Raw genomic sequence first — 20160 nt, forward strand, 5'->3', positions numbered from 1 at the left:
CTAAAAGGACTTGGAATATGCCAAAGTTACCAAGAATCAGATGGTCATGTCAGTTTACACTCCTGTAAGGAGATATCAACAGCCTTGGATACATAATGGTTTAACTACATGAAAAACTATACATTTATTTTTGTATAAATGAGCAGCTTTAGTAATGACAGACACAGTGGCAAAAGTAGCGTGCAGGGGCATGCCTCTGTATTTATTAACTGCTTAGGTCACTTCTGGTGACTTAAGAACGTTCTACTCCAAAATGAATAAATTAAATTGACACCATCTGAAATATAATTTTCGGGCAATGTTTTTCCACTCAATTGTCCAGTGTTTGTGATGGCGTGCCCACTGGACCTGCTTCTTGTGTTTAGCTGATACGAGTGGAACCCGGTGTGGTCGTCTGCTGCTGTAAGGACAGACGAGTTGTGCGTTCTGAGATGCTGTTCTACACACCACTGTTGTACTGTGCCGTTATTTGCCTGTTTGTGTCCTGCCTGTTAGCTTGCAGGATTCTTGCCTCTCCTCCGACCTCTCATCAACGAGCTGTTTTCGCCCACAGGACACAGGCCGCTGACTGGATCGGTTTTTGTTTGTCGCACTATTCTCAGTAAACCAATAGACAGTCGTGCATGAAAAGCCCAGGAGGCTGGTTGTTTCTGATATAGTGGAGCCGGCGCGCCTGGCACCGACAATCATACCTCGCTCATAGTTACTTAGGTCACTCATTCTGCGCGTTCTAATGTTCGGTTGTATAACAAACCACAGCCACTTGACTGTCTGTAGGCACTAACTATTTTCATGACTGGGGTGGTGTACCAAATAAACTGGCCACTGTGGGTTCTACAGACCATGGAGACCACATTACTTCTCCTGTCCTTATGTGGTAAATGGCTGACATCTGTTTTGCTTCTATTTAGTCCTCTATTGTATGGAACTTATCTTGCTCACCTGACTGAAGTAGATGATCAAAAGATAAACAGTTTACATAGTTGTTGCACCCTTGTTAAGCATAATATAGTGAACAATATACAACATTTGTGTTCTTAATGTATTGCAACAGACTAGTTAAATTCCCTTTATGCTCTAAAAATATACAGTATGTACAGGTACTGTGACATAATGGAAACATAAGCAAAAACAATCTGTACACATCCTTATAGTAATTCAAGACATTTATATAAATATCCTTATGATGCATTATTCAGTGTATATTAAGGCTGGCAAATTACAGCTCCTATTTTTAAAAACAGCCTCACAATCTGCTTTGAATCTATTAGGTCAGACCGATACCCGAGGTAAAAATAAGGCAATGTGTACTAGCACTGATTAAACCGTAGCAGTAAAAGATACTGTTGAAAGCTGTTCCAACAGTCCACCCACTCTTTAGACTTTGGCACCTAGACAAGAAGCTATTTGACACAGCACCTCTGGAGGGCAGGTTTATGTGCTGTGGTACAGCAAAACCTTTTCTAGCCAAATGCGTAGCACATTTTTGTATTTTCTCCAGGGGTTTGGTAAAAACATCCTTGGCATACGTGTTTATTGGTTATATCCATTTTAGCAGTATTTAAAGAGCTCTCTTTCCATTGTCCTTGCTCTTGACGGGGCTGTGTGGTATAATTGAGTTGGATCCTCATTTGCTGACAACAGTGATTGGTTGTTTGGTTCCGGGTTGTACCTTGAAGGTCATGCCATAGGCCTGCTTTGACCGTGGCCCATTGCTATAAAGTAGAGGAATAAATAATTAACATTTAAACACATCAGATTGATCTTGTTGCATTTAGCATTATTTTTTTAATGCATCTAGCTAACAATCTTTACTATGAGCCAAAACATGCAATTAGGGACACTACTAGACAAACTAAGTCCAACTAGTCACAACACCCTAACCTTAAACCATAATGAAGTAGTTTATTTTTACATTTTGTCAAAAAGCCAAGCAGACAAAAGACACAGCAAGGCCTACCTTGTGAGAACTTTTGATGGCTCTGACAAACCCTGACCTTTCATGGCCATTTTTGTCTCCAGCTCCTTCATGTCCAGGCCTTGTGTTTTGGCTGGCACAGTGGCACTCTTGCTCTTTGCAGTGATAACAGGGTTTTTTGGGGTGACTCTGGGGACAATCGGGAACTTGGTCTCCTCATCAGACAAGGGAGACCCCCAGTCATCAGAGTCTGTTTCCTTCATGGCTGGCATTTTGTTGTCCATTTTGCAGTCCATCTCTAGCATCTTCTTCTGCAGGATGCTCTGGAGTGTGGCCTGGCTGGCTGAGAGGGAGGAGAGGGCCTGGGTGGGAGGCTGCTTGGGTTTGGTCTGAACAGGCAGTTTGGGTTTGATCTCCATGACAGGAGGTGGGAATTTGGGAGGGCTTGGAGATTTAGGTTTTGGAGGTAAGGACAGGACTGTAAGGACAGTGCTGAGAGTGGGGGGCAGGAAAATCTTCAGTGGAGGGTCAGGTGGAGGTGAGCTGGGAGGAGAGTCCACAACATCATGGTCATCGAATTCGGGAGGGGGAGGGAGTAATTGCATGCATAGGTTCTCTTCATCACTGACAAGGCTAGAGGGTGAAGGAATCCTCTGCTCTCCACTTTGCTTCTCCACGGCTAGACTGCTGGAGGATGAGGATCTAGAGGTGGGCCGAATCCTCTGAACTACTGGATTTGCAATTGGCCCCTTCACCACTGACTCAATATGGGGTTTTACTGGAGTCTGGATTACCACTGTGGCCTCCAGTGGGACCACAGACTGTGGTTTATGTTGTGAGGTTACAGAAGTGAATGAGGTGGCCCTAGGGATGACGGTGAAAGAATTGGGATTGAATTCACTGTGCTGGATGCTGGCTAATGGCTCATTACTCTTCGTGCTGTTTTCAAGGGAAAGACTGGACCTGTGCTTCTCTCGCTTTTTAGCCGCCATGAGAAGAGCCAGCGGGGAAGCGGCAGGACCGTCCCTCATCCCAGTGACATCACTGGCCTTCAGGGTGCGTAGTTTACTGTCCAGCATAGGACTGAACTTGTTGTTCTGGACTGGAGACGCTTCCTGCTTGACCTGGCTAGCCTCTGTGTTTACAGGGGCAGTGACCACCTTCTGAAGCTTGGGTGACATTTTAGTGGGTGCTGCGGCAAGTTTGTTGATACCCTGTTGTGCTGAAAAAGGCAAAGGCTCCACTTCCTCCCAAGTCTCAGGTGGGGTGGGTTTGCCTGGAAGGTTGGCTTGCAAGTTTTCCTTTAAGTCCTGCAGGTCTTGCTCCAGCTGCATACCTGAGCTATTTCTCTGGGCTGGCTTACCTGGTGGTGCCACAGAGGAGGGGTCTTTCCCATTGACCTGGAGGAGTAGGATCTGCTTGGGCCTATTGTCACGGTCCACCTGCCTGCCTAGAATGCCAGTCTTAGGAACACTGTAGAGCTTAGCTGTGTTCTGGGGCTTGAAGCTGGAGGGTGTCGGGGTCTGTACTGGGGAAGCTTGGGCTGGAACCTGGGAGGGTTCGTCCATGCTGTGGATGGAGGACAGCCTTGTTGGCTTTGGAGGCGGGGTCTTCAGGGCTTTCAGAGCAGCTTGCCTCATGTCTATAGGGGGCTGTGGAGGCGTGAACTTTGGGGGCTCAGTAAAATCAGGGACTGGTGTTGGTATAGAAATGGACAAAGATGAACTAGAAGCACTGGAGGAAGTTGACGGGGGCTTCGGGGGGGGCATTAGTGGAGGTTTCAGGGAGGTGAAATCCTCGTACTCTTTAGACAGAACCACTGATGGTGGTTTTGGAGGGGGCATGGAGGGAGGCTGAATGGAGCCCAAGTCACCCAAGAAATCTGGTGGGGGAGGGATGAACATGGGTGGAGGGGGTGGGGGTGCCATTGTAGGGGGAGGTGGAATAAATATCTCCCCTTCCACCAAATCAGGTACAGATATAGCCGATCCATTGGAAAACCGATCGCCATTTACTATAAAGAGAGAGAACTACCATCAGAGACAAGTGTTTTATTGATTTAACTTGTCAAAGGAAATTATTTTACTTTTAGTTCTGTTGGCCTGATTTATGGTGAAACTGATTAAATTACATTTGATCTGTACCCTCCCACTCTGCAAACATGCTTGTGAATGGCTGCTTGGATATTTGTAGTGTTCTTGTGCAAGATCTTAGACAAACATTTACAGTGCTTCCAGAAAGTATTCATACCCCTTCACTTATTCCACATTTAGTTGTGTTACAGCCTGAATTCAAAATTGAAGATTTCTCTCACTATCTACACACAATACCTGATAATTAAAATGAGAACATGTAAAAAATAAAATAATAAGCAATTAAATAACTTATTTATATACAATACCAGTCAAAAGTTTAGACACGCCTACTCATTCAAGGGTTTTTCTTTATATTTTACAATTTTCTACATTGTAGAATAATAGTGAAGACATCAAAACTATGAAATAACACATGGAATCATGTATTAGCCAAAACAGTGTTAAATAAATCAAAATATATTTTATATTCTTCAAAGTAGCCACCCTTTGCCTTGACAGCTTTGCTCACTCTTGGCATTCTCTCAAACAACTTCACCTGGAATGCTTTTCCAACAGTCTTGAAGGAGTTCCATATATGCTGAGCACTTGTTGGCTGCTTTTCCTTCACTCTGCGGTCCAACTTATCCGAAATCATCTCAATTGGGTTGAGGTCGGGTGATTGTGGAGGCCAGGTCATCTGATGCAGCACTCAATCACTCTCCTTCTTGGTCAAATAGCCCTTACACAGCCTGGTGGTGTGTTTTGGGTCATTGTCCTGTTGAAAAAGAAATGATAGTCCCAGTAAGCGCAAACCAGATGGGATGGCGTATCGCTGCAGAATGCTGTGGTAGCCATGCTGGCTAAGTGTGCCTTGAATTCTAAAAATCAGTGTCACCAGCAAAGCACCATCACACCACCTCCTCCTTGCTTCATGGTAGGAATCACACATGCGGAGATCAACCTTTCACCTACTCTGCGTCTCACAAAGACTCATCAGACCAAAGGACAGATTTCCACCGGTCTAATGTCCATTGCTCGTGTTTCTTGGCCCAAGCAAGTCTTCTTCTTATTGGTTTCCTTTAGTAGTGTTTTTTTTTCCAGCAGCAAATCGACCACAAAGGCCTGATTTCACACAGTCTCCTCTGAAAAGTTGATGTGTCTGTTACTTGAACTCTGAAGCATTTATTTGGGCTGCAATCTGAGGTGCAGTTAACTCTAATGAACGTATGCTCTGCAGCAGCGGTGACTCTGGGTCTTCCTTTCCTGTGGCGGTCCTCAGGAGAGCCAGTTTCATCATAGCGCTTGATGGTTTTTGCGACTGTTCTTAATTTTCCGGATTGACTGACCTTCATGTCTTAAAGTAACGATGGGCTGTCGTTTCTCTTTTTTTTTTAGCTGTTCTTGCCATAATATGGATGTCACGTCTACTCCTGCTCCCCCTCTCCTGCATTCGACGTTGCCGGTTTACTAACCACCGGTCCTGGCAACCATCAATACGCGCACCTGCTCCTCATGAGGCACACCTGGACTCCTCACTCATTAACTTCCCTATATCTGCCACTTACTTAGGTTTATTCCCAAGGCAGTATTGATGTTATTTCATGTCCGTACGCTACTCTTCTATTGTTTCGTTTATTATTAAACTCACCACCTGCACTTGCTTCCCGACTCACAGCGTCTACATTAGTGGTCTTGGTCTTTTACCAATTAGGCTATCTTCTGTATACTACCCCTACCTTGTCACAACACAACTGAATGCATTAAGAAGGAAATAACTTTAAACAAGGCAGACCTGTTAACCTGTCTGGGAAACGTGGGACGTTTGCGTCCCACCCTAGTCAACAGCCAGTGGAATCGCGTCGCGGGAAATACAAATACCTCAAATGCTATAACTTCAATTTCTCAAACATATGACTATTTTACACCATTTTATAGATACACCTCTCCTGAATCGAACCACGTTGTCCGATTTCAAAAAGGCTTTACAGCAAAAGCAAAACATTAGATTGTTAGGAGAGTACCCTGCCAAAAATAATCACACTGCCATTTTCAAAGCATGCATCACAAATACCCAAAAGACAGCTAAATGCAGCACTAACCTTTGACAATCTTCATCAGATGACACTCCTAGGACATCATGTTACACAATACATGCATTTTTTGTTCAATAAAGTTCATATTTATATATACAAACAGCATTTTACATCGGCGCGTGACGTTCAGAAAATATTTTCCCTCAAATGCTTCCGGTGGATCAGCGCTACAATTTACAAAATTACTATTCGAAAACATTGGTAAAATATAATATTGTCATTCAAAGAATTATAGATTAACATCTCGTGAATGCAACCGCATTGCCAGATTTAAAAAGAACTTTACTGGGAAATCACACTTTGCAATAAACGAGGTGCTATGCTCAGAAAAATAGGCTACAGGTTAGCGCCATCTTGGACTCATCTAAAATCAAATATACTATTGTAAATATTCACTTACCTTTGATTATCTTCATCAGAAGGCACTTCCAGGAATCCCAGGTCCACAACAAATGTAGTTTTGTTCGAAAAAGTTAATAATTTATGTCCCAGTAGCTCCTTCTGCGTTCCAAAGGCTACTCATAATGTACGAAGCGCGCAGGACTTGTCTTCACGAATGTGCAAAAAAAATGGATTTACGTTCGTTCAAACGTTGTATAACATAAATCTTTAGGGCCTTTTTCAATCAGAACTTCAATAATATTCAAGGCGGACGATTGCATTGTCTTACTAAACGTTTCGGAACGAGAGAGTACCCACGGGCACGCGCGTCATAGTAGTAATGGCCCTCCCTCTATGACAAACTTTCCAGGCCTCTCGTTCGGTCAGTTTTTACCGGAGAAGACTCAAACCACTTTGTAAAGACTGTTGACATCTAGTGGAAGCCTTAGGAAGTGCTAAATGAATCCTAACTCAGTGTGTTTCATAGCCAAAGGGTTGAAAGTGATTACACAAATCAGGTTTCCACTTCCTGTTAGGATTTGTCTCAGGGTTTTGACTGCTATATGAGTTCTGTTATACTCAGACACCATTCAAACAGTTTTAGAAACTTCAGTGTTTTCTATCCAAATCTACTAATTATATGCATATTCTCGTTTCTGGGTAAGAGTAGTAACCAGTTTAAATCGGGTACGTTTTTTATCCGGGCGTGAAAATACTGCCCCCTATCCCCAACAAGTTTTTTATTTTTATTTATTTAACCTTTATTTAACCAGGAAGGACTCATTGAGATTTAAAATCTCTTTTTCAAGAGCGTCCTGGCCAAGATAGGCAGCGCCAAGTCATTACAAAAATTACAGACAAACAACATGAATAACTACAAGTAATCTAGTAAAAACCATAGAATTAACAAAGAATATTAACAAAATCAAAAACAGCAAATTAAAAACATTGACAGGTCAGGGAATCAGTCTCCAGATCATTCATCCGTGATTTAAAAATACCAATCGGGACAAGTTCATCCAGTTTAAAAGTATTTTGTAAGGCATTCCAAGACGATGGCGCAGAGTACATAAAAGCCCTTTTACCAAATTCAGTTCGGACATTTGTTAATTGAAATGTATTCCAGGTGACTACCTCATGAAGTTGGTTGAGAGAATGCCAAGAGTGTGATAAGCTGTCATCAAGGCAAAGGGTGGCTACTTTGAAGAATCTCAAATAACATTTTGATTTAACACTTTTTTTGATTACTACATATGTGTTATTTCATAGTTTTGATGTCTTCACTATTATTCTACAATTTAGAAAATAGTTTTAAAATATATTTAAGCCCTTTATGAAAAGAGTTGCTTTGGGTTTGTGCTGAACTTTGATCAATCAATCAACTGAATCTGTCTAAAACCAGCACTACGGCTTAACTTCATAGAAATGTAAATTATTTAGCTGCACAGCTTAACTGTAAAACAGACTTGAGACCCTCACCTGCCCTGTTGATCTTTGGACTGTTGAAAAGGGGGGGGACAGGAACTTTGGGTGTTGGGACAGCAAACCCTTGCACAACATCAGAGGACTGTGGGAAACAAGGACAAAAGCCATCAGACAGTTGACATTTCACCCTGGTGTCAGCTTAGAGATTCACTGTTGAGATTGTAAGAGGAACTGAGTGTGAGAGGGAAGGGAATGGATTGTTTTCTAGACTGCACTATGGCTTGCAGTGATCCAACCTGTTATCCAATTGACTACTTGCATCTACCTTAGAACAGGTTATCATGTTTGTTGTGTGATGACACCACTGATGCAAAAACTATTGATTTACTAAACCTTGCACTCAGAAAACAAACAAGTACATCAGTGTACAAGTAGTGTCAATTACCAAAGCCAGAGGAAGGCCAGGCACATTAAATCAGGAAGGGCTTTTCATCCAAAATTCCTTTTAGTCTAGGCTTCCCAACAGTTGAAGTCATTTTCTATAACAGCAAAGCCTCCTGGTGCAGATTGAGGCGACATGACCTCTGACACTGAGTACCCCACTTGAAATGATTCAGCAATATATTTTCCATTGGTATACTGTATCTAACCCCTTGCTAGACACTAGCTGAAGCTTACAAGCACCATTTTGGGCCCTTTTCAGAACATTACTGCCTTTTATAGCCACTGTCTTGCCTCGCCCACACTACGCCCTGCCTGTGGATAAGGCACAGGCAACACTCCCATCTCTTCACGTAAGAAAACATTAAGTGGGTGTGACTGCCTCTGAGAAAAAGGGATGTGCCATCGTGTTGCTGCCTGCCTGTGTGACTGACCGTTCGCATCACAGCCCAAACACCACTATAAATAAACAGACTGTGTTGACACAACACATGCCCTGCAGACAGAACAGAGATGTGCCCTTCCAAAGCTGTTAGACTGTGGTCAGAATCACCCTACACCAGGGACTGGAAGTCACTCTTACAGACCAAAAAAAACACATTGACCAGTGTAACTACGGGCCTGAGGGCCTATAATCTACCAAAACAATCCAAAGTTAGGTCCACCCCTGTAACTGTAAACTGTAATCAACTTACTGTCCTTGGCCTGATGGTCAGGACACCACCACTTGCTTTGTTTAGAACTTGGTACACAATGCTCCAAAGTTCAGGCAGCAGACACATAAATAACTTCCATGCAGCTGTGTAAATATTAAGTTATTAGTGGAAAAGGTTCAGGTGTGGTCCTTTCTCAAGAACCTCGGTTACACTATCTTTAAAACACCTAACGTGAACGGAACACCTCCCTTATGTCATGCCTTAAATATGTCATCATGGCAGACTATTCATAGAGGCAGGCAGCTCAGTGCAAAGGCATAAACATTTCACAAGGGGCAAAGGGTGCGGCATTAAATGCAGTTTCTGAACCGGCTTAATTCCTTATGTTTCTTTTCCATGACTCACAGGTGAAAATCAGAGCAGTCAGTCAGAGCAGTCAGTCAGAGCAGTCAGTCAGAGCAGTCCAACCCCTGTGCTGCTGGGTGTGGCACATCTAACACATAAGAGGAGCTATCATATAGGACACTCCCCTTTCTGAGGTAGGCTTTCATACCTACAACAAAATAACAACGTAGTACAACTTGTTTTAAAAAATCAGATACGGCTGTGCTTTTCTGGATCACCTACAGGGACAGCATGTTGAATCAAGCACAAATGAGCTAGGTGCCATAATTGTGGCAGACTGTACAAGACCCAAGATTGTGTGAACCAAGGTGACATTCTTATAGTTACTGTCCTGCATGAGAATGTCTAAGTCAATAGGGTGAGAATTTCTGAGGACAGAAATGACTTGAGAGGACTGGGTCAACACGCAAACAAATTGACCCGTGTCATATGGATAGCCTAACTGCAAGTAAACTTGGGTTACTCCCTCTTTATATATGTGAGAAGCCTGCGCAGGTGAAACCTGACGGTTAGAAAAGTATGCTTTCAGAGTGACCAGGTGTGAGTGGTGGATAGGTCTAACTCTGAGGTGGTCACACAGTGATCAATGATTACAGGAATGCCCTTCATGAGGCAATGCACTTTCTCTTTCAGGTACTACAAAGGCCTTGTTGAGAAAGAATTCACAATTCTGCAGACTTATGCAAATGTGGGAAAGTTATGTGGAGCCTAATGCATTGACAAGAACTAAAGACAAGGCCTATAACAAATTCCATGTGATTTTTCATGTGAAGTGTTCGAGAACACCTAGAAGCTGGACAGCAGTCTCATTAAAAGCTGCAACATCGTCTCCATTGTTGAAATGTAGATTTGAAGTATATATTAGATTAAAATAGATTTTTTTCCCACATCATGCAGAGGAACTTACCATGTAGTGCTTGACTATGGGTCTGGACCTCACTTTGGCAGTGCCTGATTCAGGAATGGCTGATGAATCCAACACGAGCTCAACATTGTCTAAAAGAAAGAAAAGAACAGTCTACAATACAGATCAAAACCAACAAGTCTTCCATTCAACCGATCAGCGCAGCTCTGTAAGGAGATGCAGTCTAGCGACTGTCCAAAATTGAGTAATTATTGATGTACATAATAAGTTATGGCATTTTGTCTGCAGTTCTCATAATTCTTGACAAACTATTATGTAATGCTATGCAGTGTACTCTGTCGGGGGGATTTCTCTTGTTGCCAGCATAATAGTAATTGGGTGAAGCTAACAACTATTCAAAGCAGTTGAAGGATTAATCTAACCAACATAAAAAGTAATGTCACCCTATTGCTCAAACACTTAAGCCTAAATGTAATGGGGTGCCATAGGGTAGAAAATAGAGTTCTTCACACATCATCAATGAACCCCTAATTACCAATGGAATTTTAGGAGGGTCAGACAAGTGTGGTGCAACGTTCATAATTCTGGGGGTCAACTTTCTGTTGGCCTCCCTGTCATGAGTTTGCAGTTCATCAATACTGACCTCAGGTTATTCCTGGGCAGAGAAGGGGGAGAGGGACAATGTCATAGCAATGGCACTCAGCACAGCCACAGGCATTAATCCATGCTGAACACACTTATCACAGCCCTGCATCATGCATTTGGGACTGTGGCATATAGAATGGATATTTCTAAAAGATTGTGTGACACACTGATCTGGACTTTATGCCACTCACCACCTGATTGTTTTCCGAGTAAAAGACTTTACCAGAGATGGCTATCTATGTTTGCAACAGGCTTTGACGTTACTATATAAAGGACCAACTTATCTCTAACTACACAAAACAGCCATTCCAATGTCGGGCATGTCCCTGCCAAGTAACTAACTGATGAGAGAAATGTCATTGAGAGACAGCAGTTAGTGAGACACGGGTCATGCTCTGCATTCACGTCAAGCACCAGAGACCTCAAAGAATCTCAAAGAGGACTCAGATTAACATGCATTACATTACCTGATATAACTATGAGCAAAACTTTGTTAACCGAGTATGGAAACAACAGGCAGTGTTTAAAGTATTTTGGCATCTACAGATACATTTCCCAATGGGGCATGGCAGGCATTTCCCTATTGAGTTCCTGCATAATTGAAATGTGCAAATATCCCCATCCTGTGGCATGTTTGCACACAACCACCTGACGATGAGACAGCCTATAGGGAGGATGTCAGTGACAACAACCTCTCCCGCAATGTCAGCAAGACAAAGGAGCTGATCGTGAACTACATGAAACGGAAATCCGAGCACGCCCCCCATCGAATGCTTCAAGTTCCTCTGTGTCCACAACACTAAGGAATGACCATGGTCCACACACACCACAGTCATGAAGAAGGCACAGCAATGCCTCTTCCCCCTCAGGAAGCTTATAAGATTCAGCATTGTGCACTCAGATCCTCAAAAGTTTCTACAGCTGCAACATTGAGAGCATCTTGACTGGCTGCATCACTGCTTGGTATGGCCACTGCTTGGCATCCGATCGCAAGGCGCTTCAGAGGGTAGTGCGTATGGTCCAGTACATCACTGGGGCCGAGCTCCCTGCCATACAAATCAAATCACATTTGATTGGTCGCGTACACGTTTTGCAGATGTTCTCAGGTGCAGCGAAATGCTTATGTTTCTTGCTCCAACAGTGCAGTAATACTGAACAATAAAAAACAATACACACAAATCCCAAAAACTAAGAAATATCAGAACCAGCAATGTTTGAGTCCGTAATATAAATATACTCATTCAGACCAACACATCTCAGCAAAGGCTGTTAATTGTAGCCTGTGGAATTTTGAATGGAACGATGATGGGCCTCAGGATCTCGTCACGGTATCTCTGCCATCGATAAAAGGCAATTGTGTTCATTGTCCATAGCTTATGCCTGCCCATACCATAACCCCACCGCCACCATGGTGCAGTCTGTAAACAACGTTGACATCAGAAAACCGCTCGTCCACATGACGACATACACATGATCTGTGGTTCTGTGGCCGGTTGGACGTACTGCCAAATTCTCTAAAATGATGTTGGAGGCGGCATATGGTAGAGAAATTAACATCCAATTCTCTGGCAACAGCTCTGGTGGACATTCCTACAGTCAGCATGCCAATTGTACGCTCCCTCAAAACTTCAGACATCTGTGGCATTGTCTTTTACTGTCCCCAGCACAAGGTGCACCTGTGAAATGATCGTGCTGTTTAATGAGCTTCTTGATATGCCACACCTGTCAGGTTGATGGATTATCATGACAAAGGAGAATTGTTCACTAACAGGGACGTAAACAAATTTGTGCACAAAATTTGAGAGAAATACGATTTTTGTGCGAATGGAAAATTTTGGGGATATTTTATTTCAGCTCATGAAACATGGGACCAACACTTTACATGTTACGTTTATATTTTTGTTCAGTATAATATATATATGTGTGTATGTATGTATATATATACAGTGGGGGGAAAAATAATTTGATCCCCTGCTGATTTTGTACGTTTGCCCACTTACAAAGAAATGATCAGTCTATAATTTTAATAGTAGGTTTATTTGAACAGTGAGAGACAGAATAACAACAACAAAAAATCCAGAAAAACGCATGTCAAAAATGTTATAAAATGATTTGCATTTTAATGAGGGAAATAAGTATTTGACCCCTCTGCAAAACATGACTTAGTACTTGGTGGCAAAACTCTTATTGGCAATCACAGAGGTCAGACGTTTCTTGTAGTTGGCCACCAGGTTTGCACACATCTCAGGAGGGATTTTGTCCCACTCCTCTTTGCAGATCTTCTCCAAGTCATTAAGGTTTCGAGGCTGACATTTGGCAACTCGAACCTTGAGCTCCCTCCACAGATTTTCTATGGGATTAAGGTCCGGAGACTGGCTAGGCCACTCCAAGACCTTAATGTGCTTCTTGAGCCACTTCTTTGTTGCCTTGGCCGTGTGTTTTGGGTCATTGTCATGCTGGAATACCCATCCACAACCCATTTTCAATGCCCTGGCTGAGGGAAGGAGGTTCTCACCCAAAATTTGACGGTACATGGCCCCATCCATCATCCCTTTGATGCGGTGAAGTTGTCCTGTCCCCTTAGCAGAAAAACACCCCCAAAGCATAATGTTTCCACCTCCATGTTTGACAGTGGGGATGGTGTTCTTGGGGTCATAGGCAGCATTCCTCCTCCTCCAAACACGGCGAGTTGAGTTGATGCCAAAGAGCTCCATTTTGGTCTCATCTGACCACAACACTTTCACCCAGTTGTCCTCTGAATCATTCAGATGTTCATTGGCAAACATCAGACGGGCATGTATATGTATTCTTGAGCAGGGGGACCTTGCGGGGGCGCTGCAGGATTTCAGTCCTTCACGGCATAGTGTGTTACCAATTGTTTTCTTGGTGACTATGGTCCCAGCTGCCTTGAGATCATTGACAAGATCCTCCCGTGTAGTTCTGGGCTGATTCCCCACCGTTCTCATGATCATTGCAACTCCACGAGGTGAGATCTTGCATGGAGCCCCAGGCCGAGGGATATTGACAGTTCATTTGTGTTTCTTCCATTTGCGAATAATCGCACCAAATGTTGTCACCTTCTCACCAAGCTGCTTGGCGATGGTCTTGTAGCCCATTCCAGCCTTGTGTAGGTCTACAATCTTGTCCCTGACATCCTTGGAGAGCTCTTTGGTCTTGGCCATGGTGGAGAGTTTGGAATCTGATTGATTGATTGCTTCTGTGGACACGTGTCTTTTTAACAGGTAACAAGCTGCGGTTAGGAGCACTCCCTTTAAGAGTGTGCACCGAATCTCAGCTCGTTACCTGTATAAAAGACACCTGGGAGCCAGAAATCTTTCTGATTGCGAGGGGGTCAAATACTTATTTCCCTCATTAAAATGCAAATCAATTTATAACATTTTTGACATGCGTTTTTCTGGATATTTTTGTTGTTATTCTGTCTCTCACTGTTCAAATAAACCTACTATTAAAATTATAGACGGATATATATATACACATACATACACACACACACACACACGTTTATTTTTACTATTTTGCACATTGTAGAATAACAGTGAAGACATCAAAACTATGAAATAACACATATGGAATCATGAAGTAACCAAAAAAGTATTAAACAAATCAAAATATATTTGAGATTCTTCAAAGTAGCCACCCTTTGCCATGATAACAGCTTTGCACACTCTTGGCATTCTCTCAACCAGCAAATTTGTGGAGTGGTTGAAAAACGAGTTTTAATGACTCCAACATAAGTGTATGTAAACTTCTGACTTCAACTGTATATATGATGGTGTGTATGGACAGTATATGAATAGAAAAGGTGTTTACAGCAATAGTTATATAGGATGAGCCTTGACTAGAATACAGTGCAGTGGCTTGCGAAAGTATTCACCCCCTTGGCATTTTTCCTATTTTGTTGCCTTACAACCTGGAATTAAAATAGATTTTTGGGGGGTTTGTATCATTTGATTTGCCTACCACTTTGAAGATGCAAAATATGTTTTATTGTGAAACAAACAACAAATAAGACAAAAAAATGAAAACTTGAGTGTGCATTACTATTCACCCCCCCAAAGTCAATACTTTGTAGAGCCACCTTTTGCAGCAATTGCAGCTGCAAGTCTCTTGGGGTATGTCTCTATAAGCTTGGCACATCTAGCCACTGGGATTGTTGCCCATTCTTCAAGGCAAAATCTCCTTCAAGTTGGATGGGTTCCGCTGGTTTACAGCTATCTTTAAGTCATACCACAGATTCTCAATTGGATTGAGGTCTGGGCTTGGACTAGGCCATTCCAAGACATTGAAATGTTTCCCCTTATACCACTCAAGTGTTGCTTTAGCAGGATGCTTAGGGTCATTGTCCTGCTGGAAAGTGAACCTCTGTCCCAGTCTCAAATCTTTTGAAGACTGAAACAGGTTTCCCGCAAACATTTCCCTGTATTTAGCGCCATCCATCATTCCTTCAATTCTGACCAGTTTCCCAGTCCCTGCCGATGAAAAACATCCCCACAGCACGATGCTGCCACCACCATGCTTCACTGTGGGGATGGTGTTCTCGGGGTGATGAGAGTTGTTGGGTTTGCGCCAGATATAGCGTTTTCCTTGATGGCCAAAAAGCTAGATTTTAGTCTCATTTAACCAGAGTACATTCTTCCATATGTTTGGGGAGTCTCCCACATGCCTTTTGGCGAACACCAAATGTTTTTTCTGGCCACTCCTCCGTAAAACCCAGCTCTGTGGAGTGTGCGGCTTAAAGTGGTCCTATGGACAGATACTCCAATCTTCGCTGTGAAGCTTTGCAGCTCCTTCAGGGTTATCTTTGGTCTCTTTGTTGCCTCTCTGATTTATGCCCTCCTTGCCTGGTCCGTGAGTTTTGGTGGGTGGCCCGCTCTTGGCAGGTTTGTTGTGGTGCCATATTCTTTCCATTTTTTAATAATGGATTTAATGGTGCTCCGTGGGATGTTCAAAGTTTCTGGTATTTTTTTATAACCCAACCCTGATCTGTACTTCTCCACAACGTTGTCCCCAACCTGTTTGGAGAACTCCTTGGTCTTCATGGTGCCCCTTGCTTAGTGGTGTTGCAGACTCTAGGGCCTTTCAGAACAGGTGTATATATACCGAGATCATGTGACAGATCATGTTACACTTAGATTGCACACAGGTAGACTTTATTTAACTAATTATGTGACTTCTGAAGGTAATTGGTTGCACCAGATCTTATTTAGGAGCTTCGTAGAAAAGGGGGTGTATACATATGCACGCACCACTTTTCCGACTTTATTTTTTAGAATTTCTTGAAAGAAGTAATTTTTTTCATTTCACTTCACCAATTTGGACAATTTTGTGTATGTCCATTACATGAAATCCAAATAAAAAATCCATTTAAATTACAGGTTGTAATGCTACAAAATAGGAAAAATGCCAAGGGGGTGAATACTTTTGCAAGGCACTGTATATACATATGAAGTGAGTAAAACAGTATGTAAACATGATTAAACTGACCAGTGTTCAATAACTATGTACATAGGGCAGCAGTCTCTAGGTGCAGGGGTAGAGTACCGGATGGTAGCCGGCTAGTAACAGTGACTAAGTTCAGGGCAGGGTACTGGGCGGAGACTGGCTAGTAGTGACTTTAACAGTCTGATGGCCTGGAGATAAAAGCTGTTTATCAGTTTCTCTGTCCTAGCTTTATTGCACCTGTATTGTCTCCGCCTTCTAGATGGTAGCGGGGTGAACAGGCCGTGGATCCAGGACCTCTATACCAGACGGTGTCAGAGGAAGGCCCTAAAAATTGTCAGACTCAGCTACCCTAGTCATAGACTGTTCTCTCTGCTACCGCACGACAAGTGGTACTGATGCACCAAGTCTGGAACCAACAGGAACCTGAACAGCTTCTACCCACAAGCCATAAGACTGATAAATAGTTAGTCAGGTTAACTATTTAACTGTTTGCATTGATCTTTTTTTTGCACTAACTCTTTTGACTCATCACATACGCTGCTGCTACTGTTTATTACCTGTCCTGTTGCCTAGTCACTTTATACCTACCTATATGTACATATCTACCACAATTACCTCATACCCCTGCACATCGACTCAGTACTGGTACCCAGTGTTTATAGCCAAGTTATCATTACTCATTGTGTATTTATTTCTCATGTTATTTTTCTATTATTTCTAAATGTTTCTCTCTGCATTGTTGGAAAGGGCGGTAATTAAGCCTTTCACTGTTAGTCCACACCTGTTGTTTAGGAAGCGTGACAAATAATACTTTTATTTGACCTTTCCATTGTTATAGAGGCCTCATCAAATAGAATACCCAGAAATCAGGGCAATGCAAAATATGTAAATTTGTCCCGTTTTTAGTTCTGAGAACCTTTGAACAGTTTTCAGAACTCTAAGGGGTTTATTCATATTCATTTTGAATTAGTCCCCACTTCCCAAGACCTGGACTAAAAAACCCTTTAGGTCTAATAATTATGCCATCATGTTCTCCTTTGACTATAATGATTCTATATTAAAGAAAATGTATAACATTTTTTAGGGCGCAGTCTGTTATAAGATCTCAATAACATACCTAGGTCTACTGGTAATAATAGGTAGGCCTACATAATGTTGTAATAAAAAAATGCAGGTTTTCACTCTCAAAACCACAATTTTTTGTTGAAAACCGACACAGTTTTCATTCAAACAGCGCATGATGACCAGTGGCAGTTCTAGACCATTTCAACTGGGGGGGCCAAGCTGGGGCCAGTTGTACTGTTAGAGGGGCCAGTTACATTAGACGTTATTGTTGTCATATCGTTTTCTTCACTGCATTGCAGGCATTAGCAGGCAAAATACCATGTTCATAATCATTAGTGTTCCGCTTTGCCACTGTCTAATAACGGATGTAAAAAAAGAATGATAGCAAAAATGTGTTATGTAAAAATTATTTCATACTCCACATTTACGGGGGCCACAAGGGGGTCCAAAATTGTTGTCACAGGGGCACTGCCCCTGATGATGACTGAATTGCGCATTACAAAGATTGAACCAAGATTTCGGGGCCAAACTTTCGGTTCGCATACCCATTGTTGCTTTTTAGTTAGAATTTGCTAGTATATATCATACATTAAATCGTCTTTCCTCAACACTACCTACCTGCTACTGATGTCGTTCTTCTGTGAGCTGCTCTCTATGCGACAACAAGTGGTGAGCTGCGCGCTCTTGCTGCCTGACAGGCGATATTCCGCTAAAATTAGGCTGTGTACGGTTTTACTTGAATGGAACTCACGTGCTTTGCGTTTGTGTAGGCTGCTTTTAACATGATTTCTCTATTGTACTACATAAGTGATACGGTGTATACTTCCACTACACTACTTTTATTACGCATCAGCGGGCAGTTTACGCAATTCCCAAGTGAAAAAATAAGATCTGTATTATTGTTTTGATTGACATGTTCTAAAATAATTGCTACGGGAAAAAAATGTTTTATTCAATGCTGCAGCTATCCAATACTTGGTTAAAACAGACACCTGCATTCTACCTGCACCGTCATGAACGTAGAGTCTAGTGACTGTCTCAGGTAAATGTAGGTTTACCACTGTTAGGAGACCTAATGACCCCCCTGATTACTTTCGATGATTACTAGCATTGTGTAAGACATTGTGTATTCATTTGACTCAACCAGCATTTTTCTTATTCTAGAATGTGAACATTTAGGCCACATTTGCCATTGATCTGTCACTGTAACAAGTGTAAAGTTCGGGACAGTAGTGAGAGAATGCTGATCGGCATGATAGATTAAACATTCGATGATTATTATTAGATCATTGTTAAATATGACACTAAACACTTACCCATCTCCTTGATTTTAATATTGGTGTCGAAGAGAGACTGGTTCTTTCGACCCAAAAAATGCAACGGTCCCTTTTTCATTTTTTGGTCCTATTGGTAGGCCTATTGTACCGATGAATCGTTAACACGTGATATTATGCAGGAGCTTCCATAGCCAGTCGTCAAAAACGTATTAATTCATTCATTAGTCTTAACGACAGGTGTATTACTGAATCCTCACTGATTCGGTGAAAACTTCGAGGTAGAGAGAAAATGGCCACCGCCCCTGTCTCCTCCCCTTTCCCTGTGCCTCCCTCTTTTGTAAGCCAACAGGGGGAAGCAGAGATAGAACAAGCATACATCATTACCAACCGTGCGCCTGCCTACAATGTATCACAGCAACATTCCAACTGTCCTCTCACTTTCCCTGTTATGTTTGATTGTGGGTGGTGATGTGCTTGTTAGACTTGGCAAAATAATGATTATTACTGTTGACTTAGAAGAGTAGCCTATAAATCGGTTGCCCTCTTCAAACCAATGGTTTGTCATGATGAGCTGGCACAGGTGTAGAATCTTAAAGGCCCAGTGCAGCCAACATTCTGTTTTTCTGTGTTTTGTATCATATTGTACAACAGCTGTTGAAACTAAAACTGTAAAAGTGTGAAATTATTTTCATCACTGTTATTTGCTGATTGCTGATTGCTGGCTTAAAATACAAGTTCTGGCTTGCCTGGTGACATCACCAGGTGGTAAATTGGTTAATAGACCAATAACAAAGAATTCCAAACCTCTCAGCCAATGACAGCAAGTTATTGGACCGTTTAGGCTTGATCGATGGTTAGGCTATTAGCTGACCAAAATTAAGATACATGAAAATACATACATCAATACATCAAGACTGGGCATTCAACTGAGACTGCTCTTCTCTGTGGCACGGAGGCTCTCCGCACTGCTAAAGCTAACTCTCTCTCCTCTGCTCTCATCCTTCTAGACCTATCTGCTGCCTTTGATACTGTGAACCATCAGATCCTCCTCTCCACCCTCTCCGAGTTGGGCATCTCCGGCGCGGCCCATGCTTGGATTGCGTCCTACCTGACAGGTCGCTCCTACCAGGTGGCGTGGCGAGAATCTGTCTCCGCACCACGCGCTCTCACCACTGGTGTCCCCCAGGGCTCTGTTCTAGGCCCTCTCCTATTCTCGCTATACACCAAGTCACTTGGCTCTGTCATATCCTCACATGGTCTCTCCTATCATTGCTATGCAGACGACACACAATTAATCTTCTCCTTTCCCCCTTCTGATAACCAGGCGGCGAATCGCATCTCTGCATGTCTGGCAGACATATCAGTGTGGATGACGGATCACCACCTCAAGCTGAACCTCGGCAAGACGGAGCTGCTCTTCCTCCCGGGGAAGGACTGCCCGTTCCATGATC

The 20160-nt window shown here is 42.6% G+C and overlaps 1 protein-coding gene across 2 annotated transcripts; it reads right to left on the reverse strand.

Annotated features, from left to right (window-relative positions):
- Positions 1–169: 169 nt before the first annotated feature.
- On the reverse strand, positions 170–19035 carry LOC115150590 (pollen-specific leucine-rich repeat extensin-like protein 1). Of its 2 annotated transcripts, none has more exons than XM_029694038.1 (5): positions 18749–19035; positions 10302–10390; positions 7947–8034; positions 1961–3932; positions 170–1715 (listed from the first exon to the last, which is right to left on the reverse strand). In XM_029694038.1, exons 1-5 carry the CDS (start codon positions 18825–18827, stop codon positions 1628–1630), a joined length of 2316 nt encoding a protein of 771 aa, XP_029549898.1. In that variant the 5' UTR covers positions 18828–19035; the 3' UTR covers positions 170–1627. The 2 variants fall into 2 exon arrangements, with proteins under 2 accessions (XP_029549898.1, XP_029549899.1); XM_029694039.1 differs by lacking the exon at positions 18749–19035 and adding an exon at positions 18051–18699.
- Between the last annotated feature and the right edge of the window lie 1125 nt (positions 19036–20160).

Source organism: Salmo trutta, chromosome 16 (genome assembly GCF_901001165.1).
Source record: "Salmo trutta chromosome 16, fSalTru1.1, whole genome shotgun sequence".
NCBI classification, from domain to species: Eukaryota; Metazoa; Chordata; class Actinopteri; order Salmoniformes; family Salmonidae; genus Salmo; species Salmo trutta.

What these genes read in the sequence shown, in the direction of transcription:
- LOC115150590 (XM_029694038.1), bottom strand. Translation starts at nt 18,827, where the DNA reads ATGAAAAAGGGACCGTTGCATTTTTTGGGTCGAAAGAACCAGTCTCTC. An exon ending in TCCAAAGATCAACAGGGCAG is followed by an intron (nt 3,933 to 7,946) that starts GTGAGGGTCTCA and finishes CTCTCTTTATAG; the next exon opens with TAAATGGCGATCGGTTTTCC. An exon ending in CCATCAAAAGTTCTCACAAG is followed by an intron (nt 1,716 to 1,960) that starts GTAGGCCTTGCT and finishes TCTACTTTATAG; the next exon opens with CAATGGGCCACGGTCAAAGC.